At 41.9% G+C, this 13,664-nt stretch overlaps 1 protein-coding gene across 2 annotated transcripts in view; it reads right to left on the reverse strand.

Moving 5' to 3' along the window:
* Positions 1 to 10,282, reverse strand: part of SPAST (spastin) — a 123,588-nt gene extending 113,306 nt beyond the window's left edge. For both annotated transcript variants that reach the window (XM_006835158.1, XM_006835157.1), the window contains exon 1: positions 9,868 to 10,282. In XM_006835158.1, the coding sequence (XP_006835221.1) occupies positions 9,868 to 10,282 (415 nt within the window). The remainder of the gene's footprint in view (positions 1 to 9,867) is intronic.
* Between the last annotated feature and the right edge of the window lie 3,382 nt (positions 10,283 to 13,664).

The raw sequence follows: 13,664 nt of genomic DNA on the forward strand, positions 1-13,664 counted from the left end.
ATGTAAGAGAAATAACAAGACTAATCTCTGATTTCTCAGCAGAAACCTCCAGCTACATCCTATATCTCTAAGACTCTGTATCATCAGCCATGAGCAAAAATTTAAGATGGTAGCACCACTCCAGGCCAGCCAACTGTCTACCCATTTTTCTCTTCTTTCATTGCTCCTGTTTAGTTTCCTCTTCCAGTCATCACTCTATCCACCTCTCTTTAGTCTAACTTCTGAAGCTCTGGGTTCCAGGATCACCATTTCTGTTTCACTTGGTCTCCCATGTCCTTGTTCAGTACCTCTGTCTACTCCACCATCTTGCCCCAAAAGCTCTACCACGTTTCAAAAGTTTGCTTTACACCACTTCACTTTTATGAATGACCTACACTACCACCATCTGTCTTTGCTAACCAAAAGAAATGCAGGCAAGAAGACAATGAGAAGAAATATTTAAAACTCTGAAAGAAAAAAATTATCAATCAAGAATCACATATTCAGCAAAATTGTCCACCAAATATAATAGTGAAAAAGGAACTTTCCAAATAAACACAAATTAAAAGATTTTGTAAAACTCAGACCAACATTACAAAAATTACTAAAGGAAAGAAAACCAAAAATAGCAGATAACAACCTGAGATTACCATACATGACAAGGTCACCCATAATTCAAACCAAATATTGTAGTATTCAATGTAAAACAAATATGTTAAGACTGAAAACAGGGTAACAGAGCTACCAGTTCGCAATAACAACAAAAATCCCATAAAGTTAAAAGAAGGAATATATTCATAAAACTTCCAAATAAAGAGGAAATCAAGTATACTTCAAGAAACAAACAAATTTAACTATAATCCTAAAACTAGAACAAAGCATACTCCTACCCCTAACATAACCCTGTTTGATTAGGTGCTGCTGAATTGGTTTCGACTCCTACCGACCCTGAAACAGTTTCCGAGGAGCAACTGGTGAATCTGAAGTGCCAACTTTGAGGTTAGCAGTCCACTATTTATCCTACAGTATCACATCAGGACCCACATTAACCCTAGTCCTAACCATAATCCTAACATTACATTAAGTCCTAGGCCTAGCCTAGACCGGGCCATAGCCCTAACTCCTTATTCCTACCCCTATACCCAAGAAAATAATTTTGAAAAAGAAACACAGAAGATACCTACATATGTATATATGTGTACCTTAAAACTAGGAATAAAGAGAAAAGGATTTTATTTATACAATTTCTAGCCTGGATGCCAGATTCTCCAGCCTTATGACATCCTGAGAAACTAGATCTCTTTCGGGCAACATTCTGAGCTCTCTCACTGTCAAAACCTACATATTGAACCACACCTAAAGAATTTGCACCATATATTACCCCTGAGCCAAAGAGATACCAGGTTTGGATAGCTGCAGAAGCCATGTAAAACATGTTAGGTCATGTTCTGGTTAATTCAAAGAACCACAACTATAACCTCCTCCTTTCCTCCAAAATAACAAAGGACCCATTGCCAGCATTATAACACAGAGAACAAGCTTAGTTTAAAATAAAAGTTACACAGGACAGAGTGGGAAACAATGTAGAACAAATTCAAAATTATAAAAAAAAAAGACTGGGCTTATTGGCCAGAAAGAGACTGGAGGAGTCCAAGACTATGTATGGCCCTTGGCTCCCCTTCAGGTCTGGAACGGAACTCATCCTCATGACACAACGTTCAACCAACTAGTTGTATAAAGGAGCTCTGGTAGCGTAGTGGTTACGAATCGGGCTGCTAATCTCACAGTTAGCAGTTCAAAACTACCAGCTGTTCCACAGGAGAAAAATGAGGCTTTCTGCTCCCGTAAAGATTTACAGCCTCCAGGCACATAACAACAACAACAGTTGTATATAGGTATATAGAGGGAACAACAACATTAGTAAGGTATGCTCACCATACCTGCTCAACCATTTAAGATCAAAAGAACAATTTACCTAGGGACAAGGTTCAGAGGGGGTTGGGAAGTAGGGTGGGATGGAAATCAGAACCACAGGGAGGAAAGTGGGATAACTGTTATATGAAGAGGACTACAATCACTGAGATAAAACATAGTATAAGATTTGTTGGATATAAAACTGGTCACCTGGTATGTAAACCTCTCAATTCACAATAAAATGTTTCAAAAAATAATAAAATAAAAGCTACAGAACTATTAGTCTATTCACTTAAACTCTTCCTGCTTCTGCTACTAGGGCTTCACTTTTTCAATTTTAGTTTCTTAATATCAGACTTCCAAAGATATTTAATAATTAAAATCCCCAAAATTATTTAACTCCTTGAAAAAAGGAGAAATAAAAAATGAACATGAAAATATACTGTAGATTTGTTCCTCAATCATACCAGAGGATTGGTTCCAAAAGCCCCAGGAACACCAAAATTCAGGAACAGTCTAGTTTTTGCATATAATGTATGCACATCCTCTCATACACTTTAAATCATTCCTATATTACTTACAATAGCTAATACAATATAAGTGTTATGTAAATAGTCTAAACTCCCTCTTAGCCTTTAAACACTAAATTAACACTTCCCTCCCAATAGTTTTGCTCTGCTTTTGGTTGAATCTTGATGCCAAACCCATGGTTAAGGAGGCACAAATACTAATCACATAAATACTGTATTAACACAGCTTACTGGAAAATACCTAAGTTTTCTGATTTCACAAATAATACCTAGAACACAAAGCTATGCCTATTAACTGATACCTAACAATGTTTGTTTCAATAATAGAACTTGGATTATATTTAAACAGTTTGCTGTGCTCTCCTCTATTTAAAAGTTTCGTTTCAGACAAACTAAGGCTTCTGCGAAAATTCATTGCCCAAGTTAAATATGTCCTAAGAAACAATGTAATTCAAAATAATAAGTTACCATGTAAACCCCATTTATATAATTCTTACCATTTCAAGATAACAAATGTTACAATTAATTACACTACTATAGTATGAAATAGTCCACTTCCCCTGAGGCAATTTTTAGTATATTTACTAGCTAAATTAATCTGCAAGTTCGAGGTAGTACACAATATTGCTGTAAGTGCCATTGAGTCGGTTCCTACTCATGACGATGCTGTATAAAGTTTCCTAGGAGCGGCTGGTGGATTTGAGCTGCTGATCGGTGAGTGCTTTGAAAACAATTTCAACATACAGCGACCTCGTGTGTGACAGAATAAAATTGCTCCATAGGGTTCTCTAGGCTGTAATCTTTAAAGAAGTAGAGTCAGGTCTCTCTTCATCAGAGCTGTTATGTAGGTTTGGTTAGCAGTAATGTTGTTGTTGAGCGCCATTGAGTTGGTTCCAACCCATACTGTAGAGTTTCCGAGAAGTGGCTGGTGAGCTTGAATCATCAACCTTGCAGTTCAAATGACTTTGCAGTCCAGCGCATTAATCCACAGTGTCACACCAGTACTCCATCACTAACATTACCAGCCCCTAATAAAGCCTGGGGAGTCCTGGTCTGGCGATGTGGACTAATGCGTCAGACTGCTAAGTCGTCTGAACTGCAAAGTCAGTGGTTCAAGCTCACCAGCTGCTCCTTGGAAACCCTACACAAGGTCGCTATGGGTTGGAATCGTCTCGACAGCACTTAATAACAATAATAAAGCCTGGTGTGGCACTGTAGGATCAGCACTGGACTGCGAACCACAAGGTTGGCAGTTTAAACACATCAAATGCTCCTCAGAAACTCAATATAGGGTCACAAATAACTCGGAGATATTTAACAATTTAAAGACTAATAGTTTACCAGTTATGAACATTCTGACAATGACCTAGTCAATTTATTCTGATTTGTTCATACCTAGTTTGATAACCTATCAAGGAGAATTGAATTCTCTTGAAATATAATTCTGTGTTACCAAGGATGGCTGGGAGGTAAATATACCTCAAATGTCAAAATGGTACACAGATCACTGAAATTACTGACACTTTGAAACTCAAAGATAAGTCACCAGCATGAAACCAAGTTCTTGAATTCTATTTCTGTCACTTAAATCTAAGATCCCAGGATTGTTTTTGAATACCTAGATTGTCCTTGATCTCACCACCTCTCATCATACCCCAACTTCTATCACCCAGTGTTAGCTAAAAGTTCCTTGGATTTTCTGGCATTCTCTTCCTATATACAACAATTGAAATAATTTACCTTTTAAAATAAATAAATATAAAGCAATCCACTCTTAAAATTGCCTCTATCCTAAACCATCTTTTGATTTTCATTTGCAAACTTCAGAACCCAGTTATAATAAGATACTGCAATAAAACAGTACTTCTCTAATTAAGGATTATGGTATCCCTCTTCATCTTCACCAAGAGCTCCCTGGATGTTTCTAAGAGGTGGTGGAGAACAGAGCCACTAACAAAAAACTTCCTTCTGTAAATACATAAAGGGCATTCTACTATCTTTCAACTCCATTTGTTCACTAACTTTAAAAAAAACTTTAATGTGAATTGAGTGGTTTACAGAGTAGATCATCAGTTTTACACTCAACAAATCATATACTTTGTTTCATTTCAAGAGCTGTAATCCCCTCCATATAGCATCAGTTACCCACTTCCTCCCTGTAATTCACCTTTCTATTCTACCTTCTTTCCCAACCCTTCTGAGTTGCCTAAGCAAAACCCTTAGATAAATACTGTTCTTCTGATGGTTGACCACTCCATGGAGCGCATACCCCTGTAGTGTTGTTGCTGTTGTTGTTAAGTGCTGTCAAGTCTGTTCCAACTCAGCGACCCTGTATAGTGTTTCCAAGTAGCAGCTGGTAAATTTGAACCACCCACCTTGCAATTCAAACCAACCTTGCAGCCAGTCCAATGCTTATCCTACAGCACAACACCAAGCCTCCCTCTAGTGTTGTGTTGTTGTTGTTGTTATTAAGTGCCAGTGAGTGAGTTTCAATTCATAGCAACTATAGGGTTTTTGAGGAGCAGCTGGTGGGTTTGAACTGCCAACCTTGTGGTTGACAGTTCAGAGCTAATCCTACAGCACCACACTATGAGTTCTCTAGTATTGTTGTCCTCCCTATATACCTACCTACTTGTTGTTAAGTGTCATTGAGTCAATTCTGAATCATAGTGACCCAGTAGGAACCAACTTCACAGCACAATACCACCCACCACCACAGAATTTCCCAGGACCTGCTGGTGGGTTTGAATTGCCACCTTGTGGTTCAAATAGACCTTGCAATCCAGTGCTTATCCAGGATCTACTAACTTGGCTTAAAAAGATTCACAAGGGTGAGTTCAGTTCAAAACCTGAAGAGTAACGAAAGGGTCATCGTCTCGGATTCCTCCAGTCTTTTTCAGACAACTAAATTTAATCTTTTTATAATTTTGAGTTTTGTTCCACTTTTTCTCCCACTGTATCCAGGACCTTCTAATGTGATCAGAATAGTTGATAGTGGTAGAAAGTCATCACTTAGTTCTTCTAGCCTCAGGGTCATAAAGACTGATGTTCACAGTTTCCATTAGTTAAAGGGACTAAAGGGAAAATCTCCAATTTTCATCACTCTTCTTTCCGCCACAAGGGAAAGACCAATAGTTGCACCTTATATGATGGCTCCTGAGCTTTCAAGATCCCAGTTGCTACTCACCAATGTAGGATGCAGAGCACTGTCTTGGTGGACTATGTTATGCCAATTGACTATATTATGTCCTCCGAGACTACGATTCAGAATAACCCAGGTGTTTGGTAATGTCGAAGAAATTTTCCTAATTTTTGCCACCTGTTTGCTCCACCAGAGGAGTCCTGGTATGGCGCTGCAGAATAAGCACTCAACCACAAGGTCAGTCTGAACTAAGAGATTGGTAGTTCAAACTCACCAGACGCTCCTTGGAATCCTATACAGGGTCGCTATGGGTCAAAACCAACTCGACGGCACTTAACAACAACATGCTCCACCACACTCACAGATACGTTTACAGCAAAGGTAAAGACCATGTACAAACACGCTGTCAAACCTTTATGTATTTGTGGGTGTGCTCCCAGTCTCCATCCCATACCCATTCAGTCTGTGTATCTGTCCATGTATCTACCCCTAGATGCCATTATTGCAGGACTGCTTTCATGAATTTTTTTAAGCCCCTGCGAAATATTCTTTCCTTAAATGTGTTTCCATCTTTGAACTCTCTGAACCTTTATTCTGGCATTACATTCCAAAAACATGATGAATGTCCACCTCTTTCCTAGATCTACTTCCTACTTCTAGACCCCAACAAGAAAATTGGTTTCAATAATATTTAAATGCTACAATAGTTTCTGGAGTTTGTAATATAGAGACATTACAAATAAACTGCAAATGCTTGTTTTTGCATTGATGGATAACATACCCAAACCAAACAAAATCCACTGCCATTCAATCAATTACAACTCATAGAGTTCCATATAGGGTTTATGAGGCTGTAAATCTTTATTGAAACAGCCAGCCTCATCTTTCTCCCAAGGAGTAGCTGGTGGATTTGAATGACCAAGTTTGTCATTAGTAGCTCAATAGCTAACTCAGTGTCACCAGGGCTCCTTAGTGGATAACATAAGTGAGTACCTAATTGAAGCACACTGGAAAAGTGGGGTTTTCTGGGGGGAATTGGAGGGAAAAGCAACAGCTATGTATACAGGAGATAGGAATAAAAGGAGGGATTTAAAAAATGCACTGTGGCCTTTTAGACATTTAAATTAATATATACTTTTTGTTTTTTATGTGTGCATCAACTATTTTTGCTTTGTTCACTTGTGAAATGTAAAATGTACATGAGGAACCACAAAGAAGTAGGATAACTGTTGTTGCAGGGAGGCGACTGTAACCACTGAGATGAAACAAAGCATATGACTTGTTGAATGTAAAGCTGATGATCTTTTCTGTAAAGCTTCACTCAGTTCACAATAAATAGTTTCTTTTAAAATGCACTGTGACTCTTTTATAACAAAATTTTCACAATAACAGCATAGGTTTGGAATGATCTGCTTTAATCCCTAGTGCCTCAGTCTCTTCACCTATAAAATGATGATATTAACAGTACCTTTATCTGGAATTACTATTGTTGTTGTTGTGTGCCATTGATTCAATCCAACTTACAGCACTCCTGTAAAGTAAGGGAGGGGAACCTTTTTTCTGCCAAAATTTATAACATCATTCATGGTCAAGCATTTAATTAATTCACCCCTAATTTGATGACTAAGGAGCTCTGGTAGCATAGTGGTTATGAATTGGGCTGCTAACCTCAGGGTCAGCAGTTCAAAACTACCAGCTATTCCCTGGGAGAAAGATGAGGCTTTCTGCTCCCGTAAAGATTTACAGCCTCGAAAACTCTGTGCAGGGTCACTATGAGTCAGAACCTACTCCATGGTGCATAACAACAACAACAACGTGATGACTGGAGTCCTAGTATGGCACTGTGGGTTAATGCATCAGACGACAAAGCCATTTGAACTGCAAGGTCAGTGGTTCAAGCTCACTAGCTGCTTTCGGAAACCTTATAGAGGGTCGCTATGGGTCGGAATCAACTCGACAGCACTTAACAACAACAACAACAAATGTGATGACTGGAGTCCTGGTGTGGCACTGTGGGTTATTATGCTGGACTACAAAGTCATTTGAACTGCAAGGTCAGCAGTTCACACCCACCAGCCGCTCCTTGGAAACCCTATACAGGGTCACTATGGGTCGGAACTGTTGATATGTGATGGCACTTAACAACAACATGATGACGAGTCCTGGTGTGGCGCTGCGGGTTAATGCGTCAGACTGCAAAGCTGTCTGAACTGCAAGGCTGGCTGGCTGGCTGGCTATTCAAGATCACCAGCTGCTCCTCAGAAACCCTATACAGAGTCGCTGTGAGTCAGAACCAACTCAACAGCACTTAACGATTACAACAATGTGATGACTGGTAGCACAGTGGTTACGAGTTTGGCTGTTAACCTCACGGTCAGCAGTTCAAAACTACCAGCTTTTCCACGGATGAAAGATGAGGCTTTTCTGCTCCCGTATAGATTTACAGCCTCAGAAACCCTGTGCAGGGAAGCTATGACGACTCCATAGCACACCACCGCCACCACCAATGTGATGAATGGAACTGTGGTTGTCTTGGCAAGGCCAGACCAAATGATTTTGTAGGTCTTACACAGACTGCGGGCCAGACATTCCCCACCCCTGCTGTATAGAGCAGCTTAGTGGATTTGAACTTCTGACCTTGTGGTTAGCAGTCCGGTGCTCATCCTACAGAGCCACACAGGACTCAGTAAAGGTTATTGTGGGTATTAAATGAGATAGCACATTTAATAGCACAGGTCTTGTCACACAGAATAACTAAAAACGTGTTATCTTAAAGAGTTTCCGAGGCTGTAAAAACCTGAGAGATTGTTACACATTGAATTTTGTCTCCAAAAAATATATGTTACAAATCCTAATTTGTATGACTGGGTTATAATCCCATTTAGAAATGGGTTGTCTTTGTTACATTAATGAGACAGGTTGCTGTTCTTGTGTACTAAGGAGAGTTTCTTTGTTAAATCTTTGAGGAAAAAGAAAGTCTCCTCCTTCTCCCACAGAGCAGTTGACAGGCTCCAACCACAGATCTCTAGTATAGGGTTTCCAAGGAGCAACTGGTGAGTGTGAACTGCTGACCTTTATGGTTCAAACGACTTTGCAGTCCAGCCTATTAACCCACAGCACCATACCAGGACTCCAGTCATCACATTTGTTGTTGTTGTTAAGTGCCGTTGAGTCGATTCCGATCCTGTATAGGGTTTCTGAGGTGCAGCTAGTGAGCTTGAACCACCAACCTTGCAGTTCAAATGGCTTTGCCATCTGGCGCATTAATCCACAATGCCACAACAGAACTCCACAAACCCACAGCACTTTTTTGAGACAGGATAATATAGGGTACATTTTAAGTCAATCTCTTTCCAGACACAAGAGATTAAACAAGAAATAAGCAAAGGGAAGACTAATTCTACCACACAAAAATCAACAAAAAGACAAAAAACACAAACTGATGAGACAAGGACCTTTCCCCCAGAGCTGACAGAGAGAGAAAGCTTCCTCTAAAAGCTGGAGCCCTGATTTCAGGCTTCTAGCCTGCTAAACAGTGAGAATTTGTGAATTCAATGCAGTATTGGTAGCTAAACCAACGATGCTTTAATAATTTTTGTTTGGGCTTTATTGTAAAATAGTATGTTTAAGTTTTACTAGCCATTCACTTAACATTTGTTTAGGAACTTTAGAGAATCCACAAGTAAAGCAACCGGAGGCAAAATTTTCCTGCTAAAATACAACTTTTATCAGAAAATATTTAGGAATCATTACATTGGAAAAATGTCATGAAACTTTAAAACTCAATGTAAATCTGGTTGTAATTCTATTCAGCTATTCCCTTCAAAATTAAGTCAGTCAATTTGTTTATTTTGGGTTTTTTACACTACAGGACTGTCTTCACTAAAAATCTTTAACAAGGCAGTTTCTTCGAAATCACAGGCTTTCGGAAACCTGGCTTTGACGAAGTCACACACTGTTAATAGTGATAGAAAAGATCCGTGTGGTCACTCTAGGACAACTGTCATTGTCACCGGTACGTCTGGGTGTCTCAGAGAAGTGGAAAGAAGGCTGGTGTCTGAAACAAAGTGGATGGCTAGGGTGTCCTGACAAGTGTGTGTGTGGGGGGGGGGGGAGCGGACACTGAGAATCCCAAAAGACGAGTGTTGGACTTGAGAGAAAGCTCTCTCCCAGAGCAGATCGATTCCAGAGGTGCATCTTCCCCACCCACAGGAAAAGGGCGCAGGTGTTACCCTCCCTCCGCGACCCACTCGCTTTCTTCCGGGCTCTCTCCCTTCCCCTGCTCCCCGTTGTCCCCATTACCTTTCTCGTCCTCATCGATGCGCAAAGCAATGGAGATGTACTCGAAAGCTTGCTTGTGGAAAGCTCGGACGCGGTCGGCCTCCCCGCCAGGCACAGGCGCCGGGGGCGAAGCCGGGGCCCGCGCCGGCGCGGCCCGGGAGCTCCTCTTGGCGGCCATGAGGGCGCGGGAGAAGCGCTGGCAGAGCCACACGAAGAGGAGCCCCAGGTGGAAAGCGAACAAGCGAAGCAGCGCGAAGCCCACAAACAGTGGGTAGGAGAAGTAATACAGGTTTCGTTTATGCGGAGACCGAGAAGAAGGGGCCGGCCGGCCAGCGGAAGGGGCGGGGGCCGGGCAAGGAGGCGGAGGCCTGGGAGGCACCGGACTGCTGTGGCCGCCGGAGCCTTTCTTCTTCCCTCGTCCACCCGGAGAATTCATTCACAGCCTCCACTGCCTCCGCCGCCATAACCCGCCACCCGCAGACCGACGGCGACCAAGCGACAGCGATGGCCCAGGCGACCGCCGCAGACCCCCGCGAGCCAGCCGGTCCCCGGAGCTACGAACCTCCACGCGCTGCCGGCCGGCCCCGCCCCTTTCTCCTTCCTCCACTAAGAGCACAACCTCTACTTCAGCTGTCGGACAGAAACCAGTGTTTGCTCCTGCCCCTCCCTCTGTACGCTCAGCTGCCTTGTAGCGCTGCGCTGATTCTGCGCGCACGCGCACGTCTTCCGGTGTTTTTCTTTGCCTCTCGCGCGCGTACGCCGCCGTCTTTGTTGATGGGGGGTTCCTCTAAGTGCGCGTGTGCGGTGCACGCTGCGTGGTCCATTCCTAGCCGAACTACTGCTCCCAGTGTACAGTTCGGACCCTGACGGCCTGAGTGCTGCTACGTTTGGGATCCGCTCTGTTCTTGGGAGATCCTTCTTAGGGAACGTTGGGAATTGATCCAGGAAGCTGAGGTCGCTTGGCAAGGTCCCGAGACACATAACTCGCAGTGTCATCATTTTCTTATATTCATCATTTTTTTACCCATTGATCCAAGTCTTAATAAAGGGTGATTGCTCTGGGTCCCATCTAAAAAGAAATATGTTCTATCTGGGAATATCACCTGAGAGGAAAAGTATACCAAAGCAAATTTGAGGTCAATCAAATCAAAGATAATACCTCAATTAGATGAAGTCACTAACACAGAGGTTTAAATTACTATGATTTCAGATATCGAATCTGAAGAATTCATTTAACTAAATTAATTCTTATTCTTAATTGTCCGTGGCTTAGTGACGGATCCAGGCTGTCTATTTACAATTTTTTTTTAAACACACCTACTCCGTAGCTGTTCCTTTAGTGAAGTGCCCACTCTCATTCTAATGAACTACAAGCATAGGACTTCCTCTTACAGATTACAGAAGTGGAAACTGGCCAATCAGTTTTTCCCGGGAACTAGAATCATGAGTGAAAACAAATTGAGACACAAAGTACCCTGAAAAGCTGACCCATCACTCTGAGCTGCTTGGGGTCCAGGTCAATTGATTATGTAACCCATTCACTAAACAATATTCTCTCTCTAATTCTCACTTTCTAGCCATTATTTTCTTCTTCCTTCACTCTCCCTTTCTTTCCATCTCCATGAATCTATCTTCTTTCTTTCTCTTTTTACTTGAATTAACCATAATTGTTTTTTGGTGCATAACACAGAACAAGGGAACACTGAATGGTTTAAAATCTGGAAAGATGCTCCAGGGTTGTGTTCTTTTACCATAATTATTCAACCTATATGTTGAGCAAATAATCTGAGAAACTGGATTATATGAAGAAGAACATTGCATCAGGATTGGAGGAAGACTCATTAGCAACCTCCGATATGCAAATGATACAGCCTTGTTTGCTGAAAGCGTTGCTGTTAAGTGCCGTCGAGTCGGTTCCGACCCATAGCGACCCTGTATAGGGTTTCCAAGGAGCAGCTGGTCGAGTCGGTTCTGAGCCATAGGGACCCAGAATAGGGTTTCCGAGGAGTAGCTGGTCGAGTCGGTTCTGAGCCATAGGGACCCAGAATAGGGTTTCCGAGGAGTAGCTGGTGAACTTGAACCGCCGACCTTGCAGTTCAACTGCTTTGCAGTCTGGCGCATTAACCCACAGCACTACACCAGGGCGCTGAAAGTGAGGAGGACTTAAAATACTGATGAAAATCAAAGACCACAGCCTTCGGTATGAGTTGCACCTCAGTGTAAAGAAAGCAAAAATCCTCACCACTAGACAAATAAATAATAATCATGATAAATGGAGAAAAGATTGAAGTTGTCAAATACTTCATTTTGCTTGGCTCCATGATAAACACTCATGGAAATACAGTCAAGAAATCAAATGATGTATTGCATTAGGCAAATCTGCTGCACAAGTCCTCTTTAAAGTATTCAAGAGCAAAGATGTCAGGTTGGGAACTAAAGTGCACCTGACCCAAGTCATGGTATTTTCAGTAGCCTCATATATGCAAGGAGCCCTGGTGTGGCGCTGTGGGTTAATGCGCCAGACTGCAAAGCCATTTGAACTGCAAGGTCGGCGGTTCAAGCTCACCAGCTGCTCCTTGGAAACCCTATACAGGGTCGCTATGGGTCAGAATTGACTTGACGGCACTTAACAACAACAACAACATATATTCAAGGAACTCTGGTAGCATAGTGATTACGAATCAGGCTGCAAACCGCAAGGTCAGCAATTCGAAACTTCCAGCTGTTCAAAAGAAGAGGCTTTCTGATTTACAGCCTCGGAAAGCCTGTACAGGGTTGCTATGAGTCGGAACCAACTCCACGGCACATAACGATAACAACAAATGCATGTGAAAGTTGGACAATGAGTAAAGATGATATAGAAGAATTGATGAATTTTAATTGTGGTGTTAGAGAAGAATATTGAAGATGCCATGGACGGCCAGAAGAACTAACAAATCTATGTTGAAAGAATTACAACCAGAATGCTCCTTAGAAGCCAAGATGGCCAGACTTAGTCTCTCATACTTTGGACATTTTATCAGGAGAGACCAGTGCCTGGAGAAGGACATCATGCTTAGCGAAGTGGAGGGTCAGTGAAAAAGAGGAAAAGCCACCCAACGAGGTGGATTGGCACAGTGACAGCAGTAATGGACTCAAGCATAGTGAGGATGGCTCAGGATCAGGCAGTATATAATTCTGTTGTACATAGGGTTGATATGGGAAGGAACCAATCCAGTGGGAACCTAACAACAACAGAAATGAAAGAATCCTAACTGATTTAACCCTCACCCCATTGTTTGTAGTATAACATTTATAAATGTCTCATGCTTATTGTTTGTATAATGTTGTGGTTGTTAGGTGCCATCGAGTCAGTACCAACCCATAGGGACCTTATGCACAGCAGAACGAAACACTGCCCGATCCTGGGCCAACCTTACTACTGTTGCCACGCTTGAGTCCATCAATGCTGCCACTTGTCCAATTCATCTTGTTGGGGTCTTCCTCTTTTTCTCTGACCCTCCACCATATCCTTCTCCAGCCACGGGTCCCTCCTGACAACATGTCTGAAGTATGAGAGGCAAAGTTTGGCCATCTTGGCCTCCAAGGAGCGCTCTGGCTATACTTCTTCCAAAATGAATCTATTGGTTCTTTTGGCAGCCCATGGCTTTCAATATTCTCCTCCAACACCATAACTCAAAAGCATCAATTCTTCTGCAGTCTTCCTTATTCACTGTCCTGCTTTCTCATGCATATGAGGTTATTGAAAATACCATGGCTTGAGTCAAGCATACCTTAGTCCTCAAACTGACATCTTTGTTCTTCAACACTTTAAAAAG

The sequence above is a fragment of the Chrysochloris asiatica genome, unplaced genomic scaffold (genome assembly GCF_000296735.1).
Source record: "Chrysochloris asiatica unplaced genomic scaffold, ChrAsi1.0 scaffold00016, whole genome shotgun sequence".
NCBI lineage: Eukaryota > Metazoa > Chordata > Mammalia > Afrosoricida > Chrysochloridae > Chrysochloris > Chrysochloris asiatica.